Raw genomic sequence first — 20430 nt, forward strand, 5'->3', positions numbered from 1 at the left:
CTCTTCTTTGCCCCCCCCCCACTTCCTTCATCAACTCTGACAGCTGACGAATATGCAATATTGTTCCCAAATAAAACAAGAACAATCAGCGGCCAATTCTCCAAACCACAAACTGACAATGCCGCGCCACAGCTGTGGCACATGCAGAGCCAGTCTGCATAATGAAGACAGCCATGGTGAGTGTGTTTTCTGCCTGGGAAAACCCCATGCCGAGGCTGCACTCACTGAGACTTCATGCTGCTTTTGTGAGAGCATGAGTCTCGCCTCTCTGCGCTCGCGGATTGCTTTCTTTAATGAAAGCGATCCCGCCCCTCGCGCCCCCCGTTTTTTTCCTCCCGCGAGCCGGCCAGGAAAAGACAGCGGGGAAGAGGGGCTCAGCGCCCGGATTTGGGTGAGCTCACGCTGGCTCAGCACCCGCGTGCCTCACCCTCTCCAATGAGAGAGCCGTCCCCTGTCCTCTTCTCACGCCCAGAGCAGCGTCCCTCGGTTGAAGCGAGCGACCTTGTCTCTTTTGGCGGATCGGAGGACGAGCCACTTGACGACTCCATGTCACTGGCGGCTTCTGAAACGGAGGACTGGGCCGGTGATTCTGACCCTGCCCACTTGCCGTCACTAGAGCCCGTCGACGCCAGAGCTGGGATGGATGCCGAGCTTCTCCGCATCCTCTCAAAGGCCGTTGAGGAACTCCAACTGGAATGGGCCCCCCCTGAAGAGCCGACACGCAGCAGGCTGGACGAGTGGTACCTGCCAGGACGCTGCCAGGCCCCCCGTCAGCGCTCTGCCCCGTTCTTCCCTGAGGTTCATGATGAGCTGACACAGTCGTGGCTCTCTTGTTTTAAAAACAAGAGAGCCCTTCCTTCCAAGACCTGCAGGACGACCTCTGCCATGGCTGGCAGAGCCTACACTTCTGCGGGCCAAGCCGCTTCAGCACTACACACCATGGCCATATTACAAGTGTTCCAGGCAAAGCTTCTCCATTCCCTGGATGAGTCTAGTCCTAGTGAACCTGCTTTTCGTGACCTCCGCAGCACCACAGATTTGGCCCTGCGCGCCACGAAAGCCACGGCCCAGGCCATCGGACGATCCATGGCCAACCTGGTTGTGCTGGAGCGCCACCTCTGGCTCAACCTAACAGAGATTAAGGAGAGCGACAAAGTGGCCTTTCTCGATGCCCCAGTCTCTCCATCCGGTCTCTTCGGGCCAGCCGTAGAAGGGTTTACAGAGCACTTCACTGCAGCACAGAAGTCGTCCCAAGCCATGCGACACTTCCTGCCCAAGCGCTCCACCTCTGCGATCGCTCAAGGCGACACACATACCTGGCAAGACGAATCTGGGAGCAGACATGCTTTCGCAGAGCAATGTCCCCTCGGACGAGTGGATGCTCCATCCCCAGATGGTTCTCAAAATCTGGGAGATTTTCGGGAAGGCAGAGGTCCACCTCTTCGCCTCAGAAAGCAACTCTCATTGCCCAACTTATTTTTCAAAGGAAACAGATGTGCTGGCCCACGACTGGCCCAGCCTCCTTCTTTATGCTTTTCCCCCGATCGCTCTGATCCCTCAGGTCATCAGACGAGTCAGGGAAGACGGGCACAGAGTCCTCCTAGTGGCCCCACTCTGGAGGAGCCAAGTTTGGTCCTCAGAGCTATTCAGGCTTTCCATGAAATCCCCATGGCCGATCCCCCTAAGGCGGGACCTCCTCTCTTAGGCGAACAGGACAATCTGGCATCCACAGCCAGAACTCTGGGCTCTGCATGTATGGTCCCTCGATGGGAGCCTCTGAGCCTCCCCGGGGACGTGCTACACACCATTGCTCAGGCAAGAGCCCCGTCTACAAGACGCCTCTACGCCCAGAAATGGTCAGTCTTCGTTGACTGGTGCTTAGCACAAAACAAAGACCCTGTTGAGTGTGACGTATCTCCGATACTGTCATTTCTCCAAGAGCATCTAGACAAGGGTCTCACCCCTTCCACGCTCAAGGTTTACGTAGCAGCCATCGCAGCATTTCATGCTCCTATTGCTCACGGCCCTTGGAGCACTCAAAGGACCTCCCTTTGAACCGCTGCGGTCAGCTGACCTTCGGCCCCTAACACTCAAAACCGCTCTGCTACTTGCTCTAGCATCGGTCAAGCATGTTGGCGATTTGCAGGCCCTCTCGGTGAGCCCTGCATGCCTTGAGTTTGGGCCCAATGACTCGAAGGTCATTTTAAAACCCAGGCATGGCTACGTCCCTAAAGTGCTCTCGACACCATTCAGAGCACAGGTAATTTCCCTCTCAGCTCTGCCTCCGTTGTCAGGTGAGCGAGAGCTGGATTTACTCTGCGCAGTGAGGGCTTTGAGGATATACATTGAGCAGTCACAGCCGTTCAGGCAATCTGACCAGCTTTTTGTCTGCTTTGGTGGCCGCACCAAGGGGTCCTCGGTCTCAAAGCAACGCCTCTCGAGTTGGATAGTTGAAGCTATCGCTCTATGTTACCCCTCTATGGGCCTTGAGTGCCCCATAGGAGTAAGAGCCCACTCTACTAGAGGGATGGCCTCTTCATGGGCCTGGTCTAGTGTTGTCTCTATCAAGGACATCTTTGAGGCGGCTGGCTGGTCCTCGCCGTCCACTTTTGTCAGATTCTATAACTTGGATATCCCAACCTTGCATGCTCGGGTTCTTTCAGTTTGATACGACGGCCTCTAGCAGACTCCGTCATCATACCACCTCCAGGGAGCTAGCTCCCTCTTAGCAGTGTAGCGTCAAGGGTTCAATGGCTACGGCCCTCTCAATTATCCTCTGGACCCCAGGGTGTTCAAGATAAGTCTTGTCGTTCCCTACCGTGGCACGGCGCGGTTGAATTCGTTCCCCATACGCAGTATGAGTGAAGTATCAAAAGGGAACGTACTCGGTTACGAACGTAACCTCGGTTCCTGGAGATACGGAACGAGTACTGCGTTATATGCCGTGCCACGAGGCTGCGTGTTCAGTGTCGTCGCTTCAGTCGTATGACCTGATTTCCTCTGGCGATTGCCTGCTTATATAGCCATTCGCCCCGCCCATTTTGGCGGGCTTTGGCGCGCTGCATCGCCACAGGCTTGCGCAGTGCTGTCATTGGTTTAAAAAAGTTTACAGATTAAACCAATGGCAGTGCAGTTGCACTGCGTTATTGAAAAAAGGCTTCAGTATCGAGGAAAAAAGGAGCTTTTCCCCATATGCAGTACTCGTTCCGTATCTCAGGGAACCGAGGTTACGTTCGTAACCGAGTACGTTATACCTGCACTCACTCACCTAATGATTCTCATGGATTTACAAGTTTCAAAACCAATGTTCTAAAGCAGCGGTTCTCAATCCTGTTCCTGCTCTGCGTCTCTCTCTCTCTCTCTCTATCTCTCTCTCTCTCTCTCTCAGATTGTCAGATAAGCTCCAACAAACTGTTCCATTTATACACTTATTTTCACATAGCAATGAGAAGTGTTATACATGGACGCTCGTACGGTTGCTGTGCTGTATTAAAGCTTTAATCAGAATAAAACCGTATATTAAAAGCTAACAGAAGACGCTACAAACAGCAGCATATCTAAAAGTACGAGACAACAACAAATAAACATAACATTAAGAGCCGTGCTTGCACAAGTTCTGTATGATCCTCCTCATTAATATTCTCTGCGTCTCAATCGGGCTCAAATTGATAAGCAATCAACCCTCTACGGACACCTTGGCAGTTGAATCGCCATTGGCTAGTAATTTTTTTTGTTTACTCGCCAGACTGATGGTGACGTGACATTCAGCCAAGTATGGTGACCCATACTCAAAATTTGTGCTCTGCATTTAACCCATCCAAAGTGCACACACACAGCAGTGAACACACACACAGGGCAGTGGGCAACCATTTATACTGTGGTGCCCGGGGAGCAGTTGGGGGTTCAATGCCTTGCTCAAGGGCACGTAAGTCGTGGTATTGCCAGCCCAATACTTGAACCCACAACCCCAGGGTTAGGAGTCAAACTCTCTAACCACTAGGCCACGACTTCCCCTATATGTTTGTAGAATGGCACAGTTTTTTTAATATCTGAAACTACACTCTTAACATCAGTCATTCAAGCATTATAATAATTAAGTATTATTTAATAAGAGAACTTTAGTAATTAGAATTAAAATTTGACAACCATGTTTGAATGCATATTAGTCATTTTAACTGAACTTACGATGTGGTGCTGCTTTTTTTGGTCATTCAGTGTTTCTGTAAAAAAATATTGTGTAAAAATTAACAAAAATGCTGATAAGATAATGATACGAAATCTACTAATAAGAACAATATAGAAAACACTAAGGATTAACCCATGAATATTAATCAGGTTGTGTGCGTTCGCTCTAACTGATTTGCTGAAATCAATACAGGGATGATAATAGGTGAGCACCAGCCAATGAGATTGCCGTTTGCGCATTAGCTCCGCCCACTACCGGAGAACGCCATAATTTTTACAGGAAAGTACATCAAGGAATATTGTTTACATGTGGCACGTCAATTCTGTCTCTCTTCTCTCTCTCTTCTCTCTCTCTGTGTGTGTGAGACAAAGCGACGGAGAGTCGTGCGCCTTTACATTAGAGTTTACGGTACATCAAATACAGGCGGGTTGCACATCCATTCATAAAAAATTGTTAAAATATCCCAGATCGCTTGATGGAGAGTGAAACTCTGAAGCGCTCAGTCAGACAGTGGTTGGAGAGTGAAAATATATCTGTGCTAAACTTTCACTTAGCCTCCAACTCACACACTGGCGGGTAAAATCTGACAATTTATTGGCTGATGGCTAATTTTAGACATAATTTAGTCGCCCAGGTAAAGATTTAGTCACATATGGGAGTGATTTACTCGCAATGTAGAGGGTTGAGCAATATATTGGATGTTATTGTTTACAATACAACCGGAGCACATTCTGAGCTTGAGAGGGGCGGGATGTTCAGATGCGCTCTAGAGGCGTTTTAGTGAATCACAACACACTGAGCCAGCTGACAAATCTCAGCCCATCACATGTTTCTGAGGGAGGGGCTTCATAATAACAGGAAATAATCCAGGAGTCTGTGAGAGAAGGGACAGATCTGTGTGGAATAAAAGGTAAATTATGTGAAAAATAAAGCATAAACTCATGTTAGACTGCACCCCATTAACACAATCAAGCCTAGAAAAAACCCAGCCAACCTCCACTTTAAAGTCCACATGAAATCCAGATTTACAGTATTTATTTTGGCCGACATTGCTAGTCTTAAAGTGAACAATTAATCTTTGCAAGTTAATCCACTGAAAAAAAAATAGATTGTCTAGGTAATCTTTAATCAAAATCCGATTATTTGTTCTGGAATGGTATTCCTTCTCTGATGACATCAGTTTGGCGGCTTGGGCAGAATATGCCTAACTACACCTCTTCAACTGCTAATTTGATGCTAGTGTGGGATGAGAAGAGGAACACAAAAATAAAACCATTTCAGTCAGAAATATTCAATTTCAATTGACTAAGTAAATTGCTGATGTTTTAAACAGGCGTGCACACACACACACACACATCCGTGCTGGTTGCTGAGAAATGTCCTCATGTCCTCAAGCAACTGGAACCACAGGGAGAGCGTTTGTGTGTGCTGTATACAAATAAGAAGAATTACCATATAGGCAGCACGTATTGAGAAACAACTCTCATGGTTTTGCGTCGTTACCTTGATGCAAAAAAGAGAGAGAAAAAAGATAAAACACGGATTTAAATGACTAAACATAGTTATCAGTGAGTGTACTGTATTCATACATTGTGAATATGAAAAGTTTTTCACATCAGTCTTGATATGCATATGTATTCATTAAATTACAGCTCCAAACTGCTGTTTTTCTTGTTAAAACTGCTGTTCAGATTATCAATTGCTTTTATCACTGTAATAATTAAAATGATTCAATAACTACAAATAATATTGACTAATGACACACTACTATTCAAAAGTTTGTGGTTGTCAAATAAAAAAAAGGTTCTTATGCTTATCCATGTTACATTTATTTGATAAAAATGCAGTAAAACCGTAATACAGTGAAATAACAATAAAATTGCAGTTTTCTAAATATATATATATAAAAAAAAGCTATTTATTCCTGTGGTTGCAAAGCTCAACTTTTCAGCAGCCATTTCTCCAGTTTTAAGATCTTTCAGAAATCAGTATAATATGCTGATTTGTTGCTCAAGAAACATTTCTTATTATTATCAATGTTGAAAATAGCTGTGCTGCCTAATATTTTTTGGAAACCATGACACACACACATATAAGAATTTGAAAATATGAAGTGTATGAATCTTTAAAATTTAATCAAATTTTTACCAAAATAACACGTCCTGAGTAGCTCCTCATACTGCGTAAACAGGACTGACAGGAGAAGATATGTCTCAAGAAAATAAGATAAATAATGTAAAAGAAAAAAAGAGAGTCTTGCACTGCTTGGCATGTTCTGCCTGTTCTCATCTGCTAATCTTTCTAATGTTGTTGTATTCACATAATTGTTTAGAGTCTCTGACAGGGCTTTGCATCATAAGGAGTGTGCAAATTACACAGTGATGGGGGTCAGAGCACATGTGGTGTGGGGTGGGGTGTCTGGTGTAAATTAACATGAATTTATTGTGTCATTTTTTATGCTTTAAAGGGCTGTCAAGTTAATTAATTAATCTCATTAATAAGATTGATTGGCACTTCATATGCTGATTAATTAAAGATAATTTAAAGTCATTACTGTGTTAAATTACAAAAGCACTAAATAGACATTTAAAAAAAGTAGCTTTAGAAAGGAATATAACATTTAAATATAACATAAAAAATGAAATTTTGAAATACAAAATGATTTTAAGAAAGAAACTATATTCTAAATATGAAACATTCAGAAAACAAAGCAAGTGACTGTCTTTATGAATGACTCACTGAATCATTCATTCAATCGATTCATTCAAAAATGTGGATTCATTCAGTAATGAATCACCACTGTGTGTTGATCAGAGATGCAAAACAGTTCTCCTGTGGCTTTATAGATAACACTTGTGCTGGCAAATCTGCACAAAAACAGACAATTCTGATAATATTGTGTCAAAAATGTAACAAAATAAACTTACTGTATGGTTACTGTAACTGATGTATAAAATAAGTGTAACATTTGCAATCGTGCAGATATTTGCAAATGATTTATTTATTTACCCTCATATATTGAATTGAGAAGTGGGGTCAGACCCCCCGAATCCCCTGAAATTCACACTCTGGTCATAAGCCAAATGCTGGCTGAGTGGGTCAAGTCCACTCCCCCCAATGGTTTACAAAATAAAGTGACAGAGGAGATTATTTTACACAGCAGATGTTTCAGTGCACAAGAACCAAGTATATCTCTTTGCCAGACTCATGAATTTTGGATGCATCATGGACATGGGCTGTTATGTGGATATAGTACAAAATGCTTTTTCCATCATCCTACAGAAGACAGTGGTGTTATGTGTCCAGGGGATGGGGAAAACATCTGCTGTCATGTGCAGAGGAGCAAGGAGATGTGATAGAATTTACTGTAGCGTGATGAAGGAAAGCGACCTGCTCCTAGCAGATAATACATTTGTCATGGTGGGTGATTATCATGGAGTAAATTAAGATGGCTTTATGTAATATTTGGTCATGCTACAATAACCCAGCATCTAATTTAAATGTGGTGTTTGTGAGCTAGGCCTATTTCAAATTACCTTACAATAGAACCGATCACATGACATTAAGCACTTATTACCCTCCTCACCTTTACAAACGTCCTACTTCAATGTCATTTCATTTTAATTCTCAAAGCAAAAACTTTGCTCATTGCTTCTTCCCTGTAGCTAGTTGAAGGTCAAACATCATTATCCTGTTCAAATGCTTTAATTGGAAGACATTCAACATTCAGATGGGCCAAAAAAATGCATGAGAATTTGGGGTCCGTGGCAATGGTGCAGGGTGTCTGCCAATTATCTCAAATTAATTTTGTGGTAAAAGGAAATTATGGTACACAAAAATAATGATCAGATTATTGTATCAACCAGAATTAGAATATCATTGCTTCCCTATACTATAGGCAGTGGTTCTCAACCAGTGGGATGGGTCCCACTAGTGGGCATCAAGATGACTTTTTGATTTTTTTTTTAATTTAAATCATTTTAAAAGTGTGATTTCAAGACCTGTAAATATTAATCGTAAATTCATGAAAATCTTTAAATGCCATGTGCATTTTTATACAGGATATATATATATGGCAAGCTTAAAAATCTTTACAACTAGAAATTGCAATTAAAGCATTTTTTTTAATCTATTAATTTATTTTATTAATCTATTAATTATTATTTTTATTCATATTAAGTAGGCTTTGAATATTGTTTTACACTGAGAACCACTGAACTAAAGAGTTCCCCAGTCTGAAAACTTTGAAAACCCCTGATGTAATGTAAAAAACTTGGTCTAAAATATATATATATATATATATATATATATATATATATATATATATATATATAGAGAGAGAGAGAGAGAGAGAGAGATTTTTGAGATTTCATACACCTTTATTATACATAGACATAAAAAACATTACAAAACAACTTAAATCAAAACAAATCAAAACATATACCCCAAGCTCAAATTAACAACCTATCAAAAATTAATTCTCCATCAATTACAACACAAATAATGTTATTAAAACACCACTGTAGTTCAAAAGACTCCAAATCATTCATTAGTTGATAATACTTAAATTCAACACTCACTCTAGCTCTTAAAAAAGCTTTAAAAAGAGTTACAGCATCTTGATTTGGTCTGTTTTCAATTCTGTTTCTCCTTGTGACATATATTGCAAATTTTGCTTGTCCAACAATAAAGTTGATCAGCTGCCACTTTATTCTCTGCTTTTGACAATATCTCAATCCTAAAATAAAGGCATTAGGAGAGAAGTTTTCCTGAAATCTTAAAAATAAGCCCTTTAACAAGGCAAAGAGCGGTCCCAATCGAAAACATTCTGTAAAGAAATGAAAAACAGTCTCTCTTATCCCACAAAACACACATTTATCAACAACATCTGAGTTAATAACAGAGACAAAGGCGTTCACCGCTATAGCCCCATGTAAGATCTGCCACTGCAAGTCACCAGACTGCTTATTCAATGGTGGTTTGTATAGCACCCTCCAGACCGGCTTGTCTTCCTCTCGTAAACCAAATTTTTCTCGCCAAATAGTATCTTTTTTCTGGTTTAATGCCCCTTTATTCAAAATTTTAACAAAACACCTATACAGCTCTTTTCCTTCAGCTAAACTCAGATCCAGATCTTTTAGACCTTCTATATCTAGCAGTATGCTAGACATACCTCTCATATCAGGAGAAATGGCAACTTTGGGAAAAGGATCTTTTATATCTGGAATTAAACTTCCATCAGCAAAGTTTTGTAGCATAATTAATTCTTCCTCTGTTAATCTTTTTTTCCAGAGTTTTAGAATAAATTCAGTTTGGCGTGAGGACCTCTGCCCTAACATGGCGGCCAGTGCAAGAGCATTGCTTAAGTGAGGCCCAGCCACATCAATTAAGTTCCTTAACTTTACCATACCAGAGCCACAAAGTCTTAATGAAAGACCTGGCAAACACTCATTTGACAAGTCAAAACGAGATCCTTTAACCAAAGGCTCCTCAAGTAACCAAAACAATGACTCTGTTTTACAAACCCTGATAAGACTGAAAAGTCCCCACATTTTAAATAATCCATGATAAAATGGAGGAAGTCCTTTGAAATTCAGTTGTTTGTGATCCGTTAAAACCAGAGTACTGTCAAGTCCAAGTCCATCAATCCTCTGTAATATGTTCTGAGCCACTTTCCTCCAGACTAGATCTTCAGGCCCAGTTAGCAGTCTCTGGATAAACTGCAGGCGAAAAGTTCCAAGTCTACTGAACAGATGCACCAGACCTTGACCTCCTTCTTCCATAGGCAAGAAAAGTATGCTTTGAGGGACCCAGTGAAGCCAATCCCAAAAAAAGTCTACCAGCATTGCTTGTTATCTTGAAAGCAGAGCGGAAGGAGGGTCTACACATACCAGCCTGTGCCACAATGTTGAAGCAGCCAAGTTGTTAATTATTAAAACATGTCCTCTAAAAGAAAGTTGTGGATGAATCCACTTCCATTTTTTTAACCTACCCTCTATTTTTTCAACCACCCCAAACCAGTTCTTTTCTTGTGTGACAGCATCTCTAATAAACACACCTAGATATTTAAGACCTCCTTTTTTCCAAGTTAACCCACCAGGTAATAAAGGTGGCCCCTTCTCCCATTTTCCAACAATTAAGGCATCACTCTTACTCCAATTTATTTTAGCAGCAGATACATTTCCAAACTCTTGAATTATTTTTACCAGAGTATTTATGTCATTCTGCCCATTGACCATTATCATTACGTCATCAGCATAAGCTGATATCTGGTGTTGCAGACTAACATTAGGTAACAGTAAACCTTCTATATTAGACCGTAATTTGTTTAATAATGGTTCAATTGCTAAGGAGTACAGCATTCCAGAGAGTGCACAACATTTTCTGATGCCCCTGTTAACACTAAAAGGGGCGGACAAACCACCATTGATTTTTAGCATACTTTCAATGTCTTTATATAACACTTTGATTACTCCACTAAAACCTGGGCCAAAACCAAAAACATCAAGGGTGTTCCAAAGATATTGGTGCTCAACCCTATTGAAAGCTTTTTCTTGATCAATGGAGATGAGTCCTAAATTAATGCCCAGAAGGCCAGCAACCTCCATTACATCTCGAACAAGAAATATGTTATCAGAAATAGACCTACCAGGCACACAATACCTCTGGTCCGGATGTATAATGTCCCCCATCACTTCTCTTAATCTATTTGCCAGAGTTTTAGAAAAAATTTTCAGATCGGAGCACAACAAGTTCACTGGTCTCCAGTTCTTAATTTCCTGAAGGTCACCTTTCTTGGGTAGGAGAGTGATCACAGCTCTCCTACAGCTTACTGGTAAAAGACCTTCAGCTATGCTCTCATTGAGAACATCCAAAAAATCCTCACCCAACACCTCCCAAAAGGCTTTATAAAACTCAATTGGGAGCCCATCAATTCCTGGAGCTTTTCCACTCTCCATAATCTGCAGTGCTTTCCATAGCTCTCGTGCACACAAGGGCTTCTCTAGTGCCTCCTTTGACTTTTTTGGAAGCTTCAGTAAACCTTGATAAAAACTGGAAGACATTTCCTCATCATCTTTATATTCACTCCCATACAGATCCTTATAGAACCTTACAGCCCTTTGTCTTATTTCAGACAGCACTGTAAGCTCTTGTCCGTTCTCTGATCGCAAGAAGTGAATGTATCTACTCTGGCCGTTCTTTCTTTCCAAATTAAAAAAGAATTTGGATGGGGCATCCATTTGTGTTAAATTTTGGTAGCGTGACCTAACCAATGCACCTTTTGCTTTCACGCCTAGCAGGTTGGCAAGAACCATCCTTTTGGACTTGAGAACATCAACACTATTTTGTTCTCCATTGGACTCCAATATTGTTTGCACCTCAACAATTTCCTCTTCAAGTTCTTTCATTTTTTATGTGATATTTTTAGAGACATTGAAAGTATACTGTTTCCAACATCCCATCATTGTTTTAAATTTGTAAAACACTTTTTCTTTAATTTAAATTCCTTCCAAAAAAAGCGAAAAACCTCTTTAAACTTTGCATCACTCAACAAAGATACATTAAAATGCCAATAGGCACTCTTTGACCTTATATTTGATATAAACACTTTACAAATAACAATAGCATGATCAGAAAACCCAGAAGGACTAATTACACAGCTTTTGACAATATTGAAATGATGTTTAAAACAGTAGAGTCTATCTAATCTGGCCAAAGAGATAAAATTCTCCCGAGTATGCAACCATGTATATTGTTTATCATTTCTGTTTAAACGTCTCCATATATCACACAGTTTATGGGTTTCAATCAAGGTGCGTATGGTACGACTGGAAGCTGCATGGGGTTCAGCGTGATTTCGATCTAATACACGATCCTCAGTACAATTAAAATCCCCACCTAAAAACACATATTCATCTGAATTACAGCTCTGCAAGATTTCATTAAGATCATTAAGAAAACAAACTCTCTCATTACCATTATTAGGAGCATATACATTAATAAACACCACATTACATTTTTCAAACTGTGCACGTACAAAGATTAGTCTACCAGCAATTTCTTGCTTCACCTCAAAAGAAACAGGAGTGAAATGTGAAGCAAAAAGCACAGCTACCCCTCCTCTAGAAGAGGTCATGTGAGAGCACACCACCACCCCTTCCCATTCTCTCCTCCAATCAATTTCATTTAACACATCACTGTGCATCTCCTGACTAAACATCACATCAATTTTCTTTTGTCTTAATAATTCAAATAACAATGCCCTTTTATAAGCCTCTCGTGCACCATTCATATTAAGAGAGCCTATTCTCACCACGCTCATAAAGAAGAATGAGAGAAGGATTACACACAAGGCAGCTTTCAGCATGTAAAGGCAGAGAGGACTACATTGTTTCAAACCCATCCTCTGCCTGAAGTTCTGATCTTAGTTTAGCAATAATTTTCCTTAATCTATATATTTCTTGAACGGTGAACTTTTCTTCACCCTCACTCCTCATCAACATCACAACAGAATCAACAAACATTTTACGATCAGGAAAAGAGTCTGTAACCTGCACATTTTTCACATTTTTTGATCTTTGTAGAAAAGATTTGACTTTATCAAAAGAATAGTCACTACATGTATTCCTTCTACTCTTATTGTCCAGAGTTTCACTAGCAGAATCTTCACCAGGATTACTTTCAACATTATCACATTCATCAACCTGTGTTTCAGACCATTGTTTTGACTTTTCATTCCTCATCTTTGCTTTATTTCTTTTCCTCTTAACAGGGGGTGTCTTAAACAGTGCGTCATCGCCCACATAATCTGTATTAATGTCTTCTTCAGTAACCCGTTTAGCTGCTTTGACAGCATCTATCAGCGTTTCCTCCTCTATCACCTCGGGTTCTCCCTCCCCAGCAGTACTCGCTCCTGCCTCTGGTGCAGCAGACGCACCTTCAGCCTGATCAGCTTCGGCCGAACCAGTGACGACAGCATCTACAACCTCTTCATCATCTGCAGTCTGTACACGACACGAACTACGAATGTGGCTCTCTGATCCACACTTAAAGCATTTCATAGTCTCAGAACTTGCATACACAACATAGTCAAAGCCATCAATTTTGAATTTGAACGCCACACTTAGATCCTCGACTTCACTTTTAAGAACCATAAAGATTTGTCGTCTAAAAGAGACTACGTGTTTAAGTAAAGGGGATTTACAGCCTAGCGGAACTTTCCTCATTTGTGAAACAATTTTTCCATATCTAGACAATTCCGTTATCAATAAATCATCTTTTATAAACGGGGGAACATTGGACAAAATTATCTTTTTTGCTGGTTGGACTAAAGGAATTACTGGAGTAAACGTATCCTGAATAGAAATTCCATTTTCCACCACCCTGTTTACTTTCTCAACATTATCCAAAAAGATCACCACAGCACTATTCATTCGAGAGGCTGACATTATACTGTCGTGTCCAACAATCTGTCCGACCGCTAAACTGCAGTCTTCCACTGAGCAATTCATTACCGGCGCGATCTTGATTCCATGCCGGCGAGAAAGACGCTCATAACTCACGCACTCTGAAGATGCCATTGTCAACCAGCACGCGCTGGGAGACCGTGCTTCCTGAACACCTCACGCAACCCTAAGTTAAACTCTGGCAGACAGAAGCAAAAGTAGTTTAGAAAAAAAGGAAAAGAAACTCACTCTCACCAAAGAACTCTCACACACACGCTCCGTTCGCTCGCTCGCCCACTCAGCAGACGCCCACGCATGCGCACCAGAGAGAGAGAGAGAGAGAGAGAGAGAGAGAGAGAGAGAGAGAGAGAGAGACCTGTGACGAGTGGGGCGGGGCCGAGGGACATGGGAGCGAGGCCGGGGGAGTGATTGGAGATGAACTACACCTGTTCGTCCCACCGGTCTCGAGGCCCATGGAGGAGATGGAAGGATATAAAAACTGGAGCGACGACAGTGAAGGACGAGAGAGGACCAGGCCTGGGCTTTTAGTTGTGTTTTGGGTTTTATTTTATGCGCACCAGTCGTCCGTGAGGGGCTGGTGCGCTGTTTTGTGTTTATTTTGTTATTAAAATGTTTTTGATTGTCCGCCGGTTCCCGCCCCCTTCTTCCGGATGAATATGAAGGTTTTATCATTACAGTGGTGCCGAAGCCCGGGAGAAGGAGGGACGCGCTGCTGAAGATCCCTCGCTGCCATCGAGCTGGCGAGGAGTGTGCCGCCATGGACGCTCGAGGCGGTGGGCTGGAGCGAGTTGCCGGGGACGGGCGAGCTCGCTACCGGCCGCCCACGATGTGGAGAGACGGCTGCCGTCCGTGAGGGAGCGGAGGAGTCGGCGCCGTTCGCCAGGTGGCCGGAGCCTGCTGCCTCCGCCGGAACGGGGAGGAGCAGGGAACGGGGGACTCCTGCCGGCTGCCCAAAACCGGAGGAGCCGTCGCCGTCCACCGGGCGGCGGAGGAGTGTCGTGCCGTCCGCCGAGGGCCGTCCAGTGCCACCGCCAGGCACCGCGGAGGAGATCGCCCAGCTGGTGGAGGGCCGAGCAGCGGTGCGTCTGGGAACCGGAATTTTTTTTTTTTTTTTTCCTCTCTCCCCTCTCTCGTCTCTGTCGCTCCTCCTTCCATCTCCTTTTCTCTCGCCTCGCCTGTCCTACCCCCAGGTTCCCGCAGGTCCCCGGGAGCGGCCCCCCGGAGGGAGGGGGGGGGGGGGAGTAGAGCGCAGTCTCGGGAGTACCCCCCGGCCTGCGAGGGGCGATGGGGGTATGTGACGAGTGGGGCGGGGCCGAGGGACATGGGAGCGAGGCCGGGGGAGTGATTGGAGATGAACTACACCTGTTCGTCCCACCGGTCTCGAGGCCCATGGAGGAGATGGAAGGATATAAAAACTGGAGCGACGACAGTGAAGGACGAGAGAGGACCAGGCCTGGGCTTTTAGTTGTGTTTTGGGTTTTATTTTATGCGCACCAGTCGTCCGTGAGGGGCTGGTGCGCTGTTTTGTGTTTATTTTGTTGTTATTAAAATGTTTTTGATTGTCCGCCGGTTCCCGCCTCCTTCTTCCGGATGACTAGGAAGTGTTTTATCATTACAAGACCATATGTGTATGTATATAGCTTATGAGGTATTTATGAGAACAGCAATCATCAGTTGATCAACTTGAATCCTGAACACAAACATTATGTTTGTCACATGCTGCTCCTCGGCAATCGGGTATGTATGAATATGATGTATCTTCCAGAAGCATAAAACAAAAATTGGTGTAGAAACAATTATCACATGGAAATTGAGAACATTTCAACAATTACAAAGAAATTGCAATTTCTAAGTAAATAATATCTAAAATAGTCTTTTCTTTGTTTTACAACTTCGGAAAATTATTTTTAGTCAATTAGCAATTACACTCAAACCGGACAAAAAATTTTTTTTTTAAATAAATCATTTTATCATACACTCATCTCTTTCATACCTGAATTATGAATCAGCCTAGGTCAAAGCAAGAGGACGTAACAAGTTAAAATGTGACTTTTTGATTTAATTCTACACAAATCATGTTTTGCATAACTTACTTATTTACTGGAAAAGAGTTCAGAACATGTACTACAAGGTTCTCAAACTGACAATGGATTCACTGGGCGTAAGCACAAAAATTGACCTTGAACATCGACATCAGTTATTAAATGTGCCATTTAATTTGGAGGTAACTTTTTTCCACCTTTAATATATGGAAGGTGCTTTTAGTTAACAATATACACCCTAACCCACACAAACATGTCTTATAGGGCTTTTTATGTAGACCACGTATTATAAATTCGATTAAATTTGAAAACTCATTTTCTTCATCACATTAGGACCCCAGGGACTCCAACAACATCTGATAAAATGAAGGAAGGGTTCAAATAAAGGGCACAGAGAAGCAACCTTCCTCACTCCTTTAAAGCTAATAACCCTTATACCGTCGATAAATAATATAATAAGATTTTATGTAAGAGGTATGTTTGGACAACAACTGAATTTTTCTACCTTATTTTATCAAATAAATGACTGGATAACACCATATTTCAATAAATAAGAACATGTCTGGCATTTTAGGAGGTTTTCAGTCAGCATATGTGCATTGAGGGTAGCTAGTATTTCTGTGAGTCTTGCTGTAGAAATATTGCTGGCCTGGGAGTCTAAACCTCAGCTTTGCTATTTAATTCCTGTGAGCAGAAATGGAGATAGTGAAAGATAATAACATATCATATCCCTGGGCTTTGGCAAGGCACTTTCCTCTCCATAAGCTTCTCCATAAGTGTGGGCTTTGTCCTTCCCAATGGAAACACAGTATTGGAGAGGCAATGGGCTGTCACTTCTGCCTCAGATGTCCTGAGAGACAAATTATGACGCTGTGGTTATGGAGACGGCATTTTTGTCCTTTCTTTTTAAGTTCGAATAAGAGAATTAAAAAGTATGTCTCAAAGAGTTCAACTGTTCTTTACTATAAAAGATATGTGCTAAGATATACATCATGATCTGAACAACTCTCAATTATTGAGATTTTATCACAAATTCTGATGTGAATAGGGCAGTCTACAAAAATGAACCTCAACAGAAAGTGCAACTTTAATATGGCAGGCTTTGCACAGGAGTCAGTGTTAAAAAAAAAAAAGGATCCAACCAGAGGTAATTCTAAGGTGATTCTACACTAACAGAGCCACCTTGTGGTGCATGGATGATTCTCTCTGATCATTCAGGCAAACCAACCACCCAACGATGTGCAATATCACTGCCCCTAATACTGAGAAAATGGCTTAATTTTAAAAGCATGGCATAAGGCAGGGAGGCTCACGTGTGAATGCTGAAAGGAAATAATGTTCAAATGAGCAAACTTTAAAGTTCCCTTATCTCTGAAAACCACACTACAGCGGGACAGTTCAGACCATGATGCATCTATAATGAATGAACAGTGATGATGATATATCTGGCATTACTCTCTCTCCCTTTATACTTTTTTCCACTGGCTAGCTGGCAGGCAGAGAATCTTAATTCATAAACATACCATAATAATAGAAATGAAAGATGAGCCTCTTTTCTCTGCACAGGAAAAACAGCGTCAAGGAAACATCAATAATTCACATCTTACTTTCACTCTGCTCTCTCTTAACAACTATTTAACTTGTTAGACGGTACACTAATGAATTGCTAAAAATTAAAACATATAATGTATTTTTCATCTATAATCATAAATGATAATTCTAGAATTTAATATAAATAAATAGAGTTTGAATTAGGGCTGCACGATTATACAAAAATTATAATTGTCGATTATTCCCTTGAAATTGTAATTGCGATTATTAATTACAATTATCATAATTAACAATGAATGAGGTTTATACAATTGTTTGATTCAACTGAATGCAGTATATTTATATGAGAAATAACAAGCTGGAAACACTCTAACTGAAAAACTTGTAGTGCTTTTCTATAGTTTTAAGCCTTCGATTGGGTTCTTCTTTAAATGATAAAAAAAGTAAAAATATGAATGGTATTATAATGTTATACTAAAACTAAAACAATGGAGAAACCCTTAAGATAACGTAGAAGAAAAAAAAAACATATCTTAAGTGTGCAGAATACCATAAAGTGGAACACTTTGAACAATTATGCTGTGGCATCCATAATTGTAATCGCGATTAGAAATTTGATTGTGATGCCCTAGTTTAAACTAAAAGAATGACATTTGGTTCTTTGCTAACTACAGCACATGTCATCTGAAGTCTTGGGTGAGCAAGTACATACAGGGTTAAAGAACAGGTAAGACACTTATTACAAAAAAGACATCTGCTTTTGTGTCATGTATTTGCATTCCAAGGAATATGAAATAGAATATTAATTCTACCATTGTTCCGCACAAAGGTGATCTAAGCAGCACCTGGACAGACTCATATCAAAGGCTTAAAGTTTAAACATTTAAAATGAGTCTGTCTGCCAGGTGCTGCTTAAACAAGTTAAATACTTGTATGTAATATAGTACAAAGGGAAATTATTGCATGTCTTATTACGTTAATAACAAAGATTAGAAAAATAAAATGAACACAAATGGTTGTTCTTCAGTTCCTCAAAGCCAGTCAAAATGACACAGATCACAACAGGTGAAAAAGAGGATCAAAGCGCTGATTTGACTCTGTTCTCAGAACTGTACAGTGATAGGCTACATAATTGATCGTTTGCAGTAAATGAAACAGCTGTGAGATTGACGAAACAGAGAGCATTCTGTCAACAGTGCCTCGTGCCACCGAAATGTACCTTTTTCGGGGTCATCCTTGCTTCTTGGTACAACAAAGACCACACGAAAATGTTACTGTTGAGGTCTCTCAAATTAAACACCAAGTATGATACTATGAAATGTAATTGCAGTTCCCATGTAAACATCACAGCACGCGACACATTCGTCGAGCTCGCGCCAAAACAGGCTTTTCGCACGTCACAGCGGCATCAAATCTGAGAAAGTACAACACCACCATGTAATCCGGTTTTCTAATGTTGCTCGTGCGTTTGACAAGTATCTCCAACAGTGTCGGGAGAAGGGTTAGTTTGGAGCCGGGCTCATCTCCGCTAAACAAACTAGCGAAGACTTTGACATCATTTTTATAAACATACCTGTAACTCTAAGCTGTAGTCCTCGTATAAGTGCGTTGGGTACACGGTCAGATGGTGTTGCACTTGGAGAGAGAAGGTGTAATCCATTGACTGTGTGATGTGGGCGCGTGTGGAGAATAGAGGATGCTCGTGTACAGCTGCCTGCGGTCCTTTAGTTCAATCGCAGAGCGTTCTCCGCCCCGCCGTCCGCCATTGGCTAGATGGCTGGAGTACTTTTTTCCTGCAGTAGTGGCTATACAAGCTGGGATAGATAATAAGGCACTACATGATTTGACACTACGCCACATGATTTAAAATGATCCCAGGCAGGTGGGGAGCAGTTCATCCGGATGTCACTAAAGAGGATGTGGCCTAAGGCTATTTTTGAGATCCTTTGAAACAGCAAACATTTCCTTTTGCCACAGAGTGATACAAAACCATACATCTGATAGACAGCCACACATTTTTTCAAATAAAAATTCTAAAGGAAAATTATTCATATTTTGACATAATAGACTCATAAACATGCCTAGCTGATTTTGTTAATTCTGCTCAGCATTGTTTATTTCATGACGTTTGTTCATTATTGATGTAATTATCTCAATGCACAGTATTCTGTCATTAGTGTTTCTTGTCTACATGGTTTATTAAACCATAAAAGCCTGAAAGACTGGTTGCTTGGGTTTACATGAACAAATGAAAATCGCTTCCTGTGTCTGTAGAGTCACTCGGCATCAAATCTCATTTTCAGGTCACCATGTCTAGTAACAAGCCCATCCAGACTTAGGCCAGTGTTACATGAGCTGTCACATTCTGAAAACGTGTGAGTGTTTACTCAACAAGCTTCTCAACCTCACTTAATCAAGGTTTGAGAGTCTGTGCTTCAAACCTGTCAGGTGTATAATGTAGTATGACAGAATAAATGGTATGAGGACAAGAAGGGTGTTTGGCCTACAAATAAAATGTATTTTCAATCTCCCCATGGTGTGGACATATATACACACACACACTGTATGTGCACCTGATATATCTGGATTTTATTTCTTGCCATTTTTGGCACAGATGCCTCTGTTTTAATAAATGGTGTTACCATTTTAAAGGCAGACCAAAGACAACTGTCTGAATGGGAAAGGGATAAATGTCTTGAGGATTCATTTGAGGACACATTAACACAAATGTTCAGCTGTCTGACACATATTGCACACAAAAATGACAAGAGTTTTGCAAAATCACAAGCTCAAATTTTACATTTACATGTATGCGCTATATATTATATATTCTTATATATATTCTTCACTTGTTTCTTTGCAGAAGTTTTAATCTAACCACAAGATTTATCTCAGCTTGCAATTTTCATATTTTTGAGCTTAGTTGTATGTTCAGAAAGTCATGAATTTGTGTAGAAGAATTTTCTTTTCTGGTTGAATTTTATTTTTAAATTAATATTCATCAGAAGAACTAAAAATAATTGAGTGATTCTTTGATGTTTGTCTACTAAAAGAACTGAAAGGTCTGCATATCTTAAAACTGTCACGCTGTCTGGTCTCTGTTTCCCTGGGTGTCTACTATTGGTCTCACTTCCCCACAGGCACCTCACCGTAGGCACTACAATTCCCACTAGCCTTGTCCCTT

General features: G+C 41.3%; 1 protein-coding gene across 2 annotated transcripts in view; it reads right to left on the reverse strand.

The window, feature by feature from the left end:
- LOC132130980 (zinc finger matrin-type protein 4-like) overlaps positions 1 to 19108 on the reverse strand; it is a 106006-nt gene extending 86898 nt beyond the window's left edge. For both annotated transcript variants that reach the window (XM_059542906.1, XM_059542896.1), the window contains exon 1: positions 18820 to 19108. In XM_059542906.1, the coding sequence (XP_059398889.1) occupies positions 18820 to 18906 (87 nt within the window). In that variant the 5' untranslated portion in view covers positions 18907 to 19108. The remainder of the gene's footprint in view (positions 1 to 18819) is intronic.
- Positions 19109 to 20430: the final 1322 nt, after the last annotated feature.

This window comes from Carassius carassius, chromosome 4 (genome assembly GCF_963082965.1).
Source record: "Carassius carassius chromosome 4, fCarCar2.1, whole genome shotgun sequence".
Classification (NCBI taxonomy): domain Eukaryota; kingdom Metazoa; phylum Chordata; class Actinopteri; order Cypriniformes; family Cyprinidae; genus Carassius; species Carassius carassius.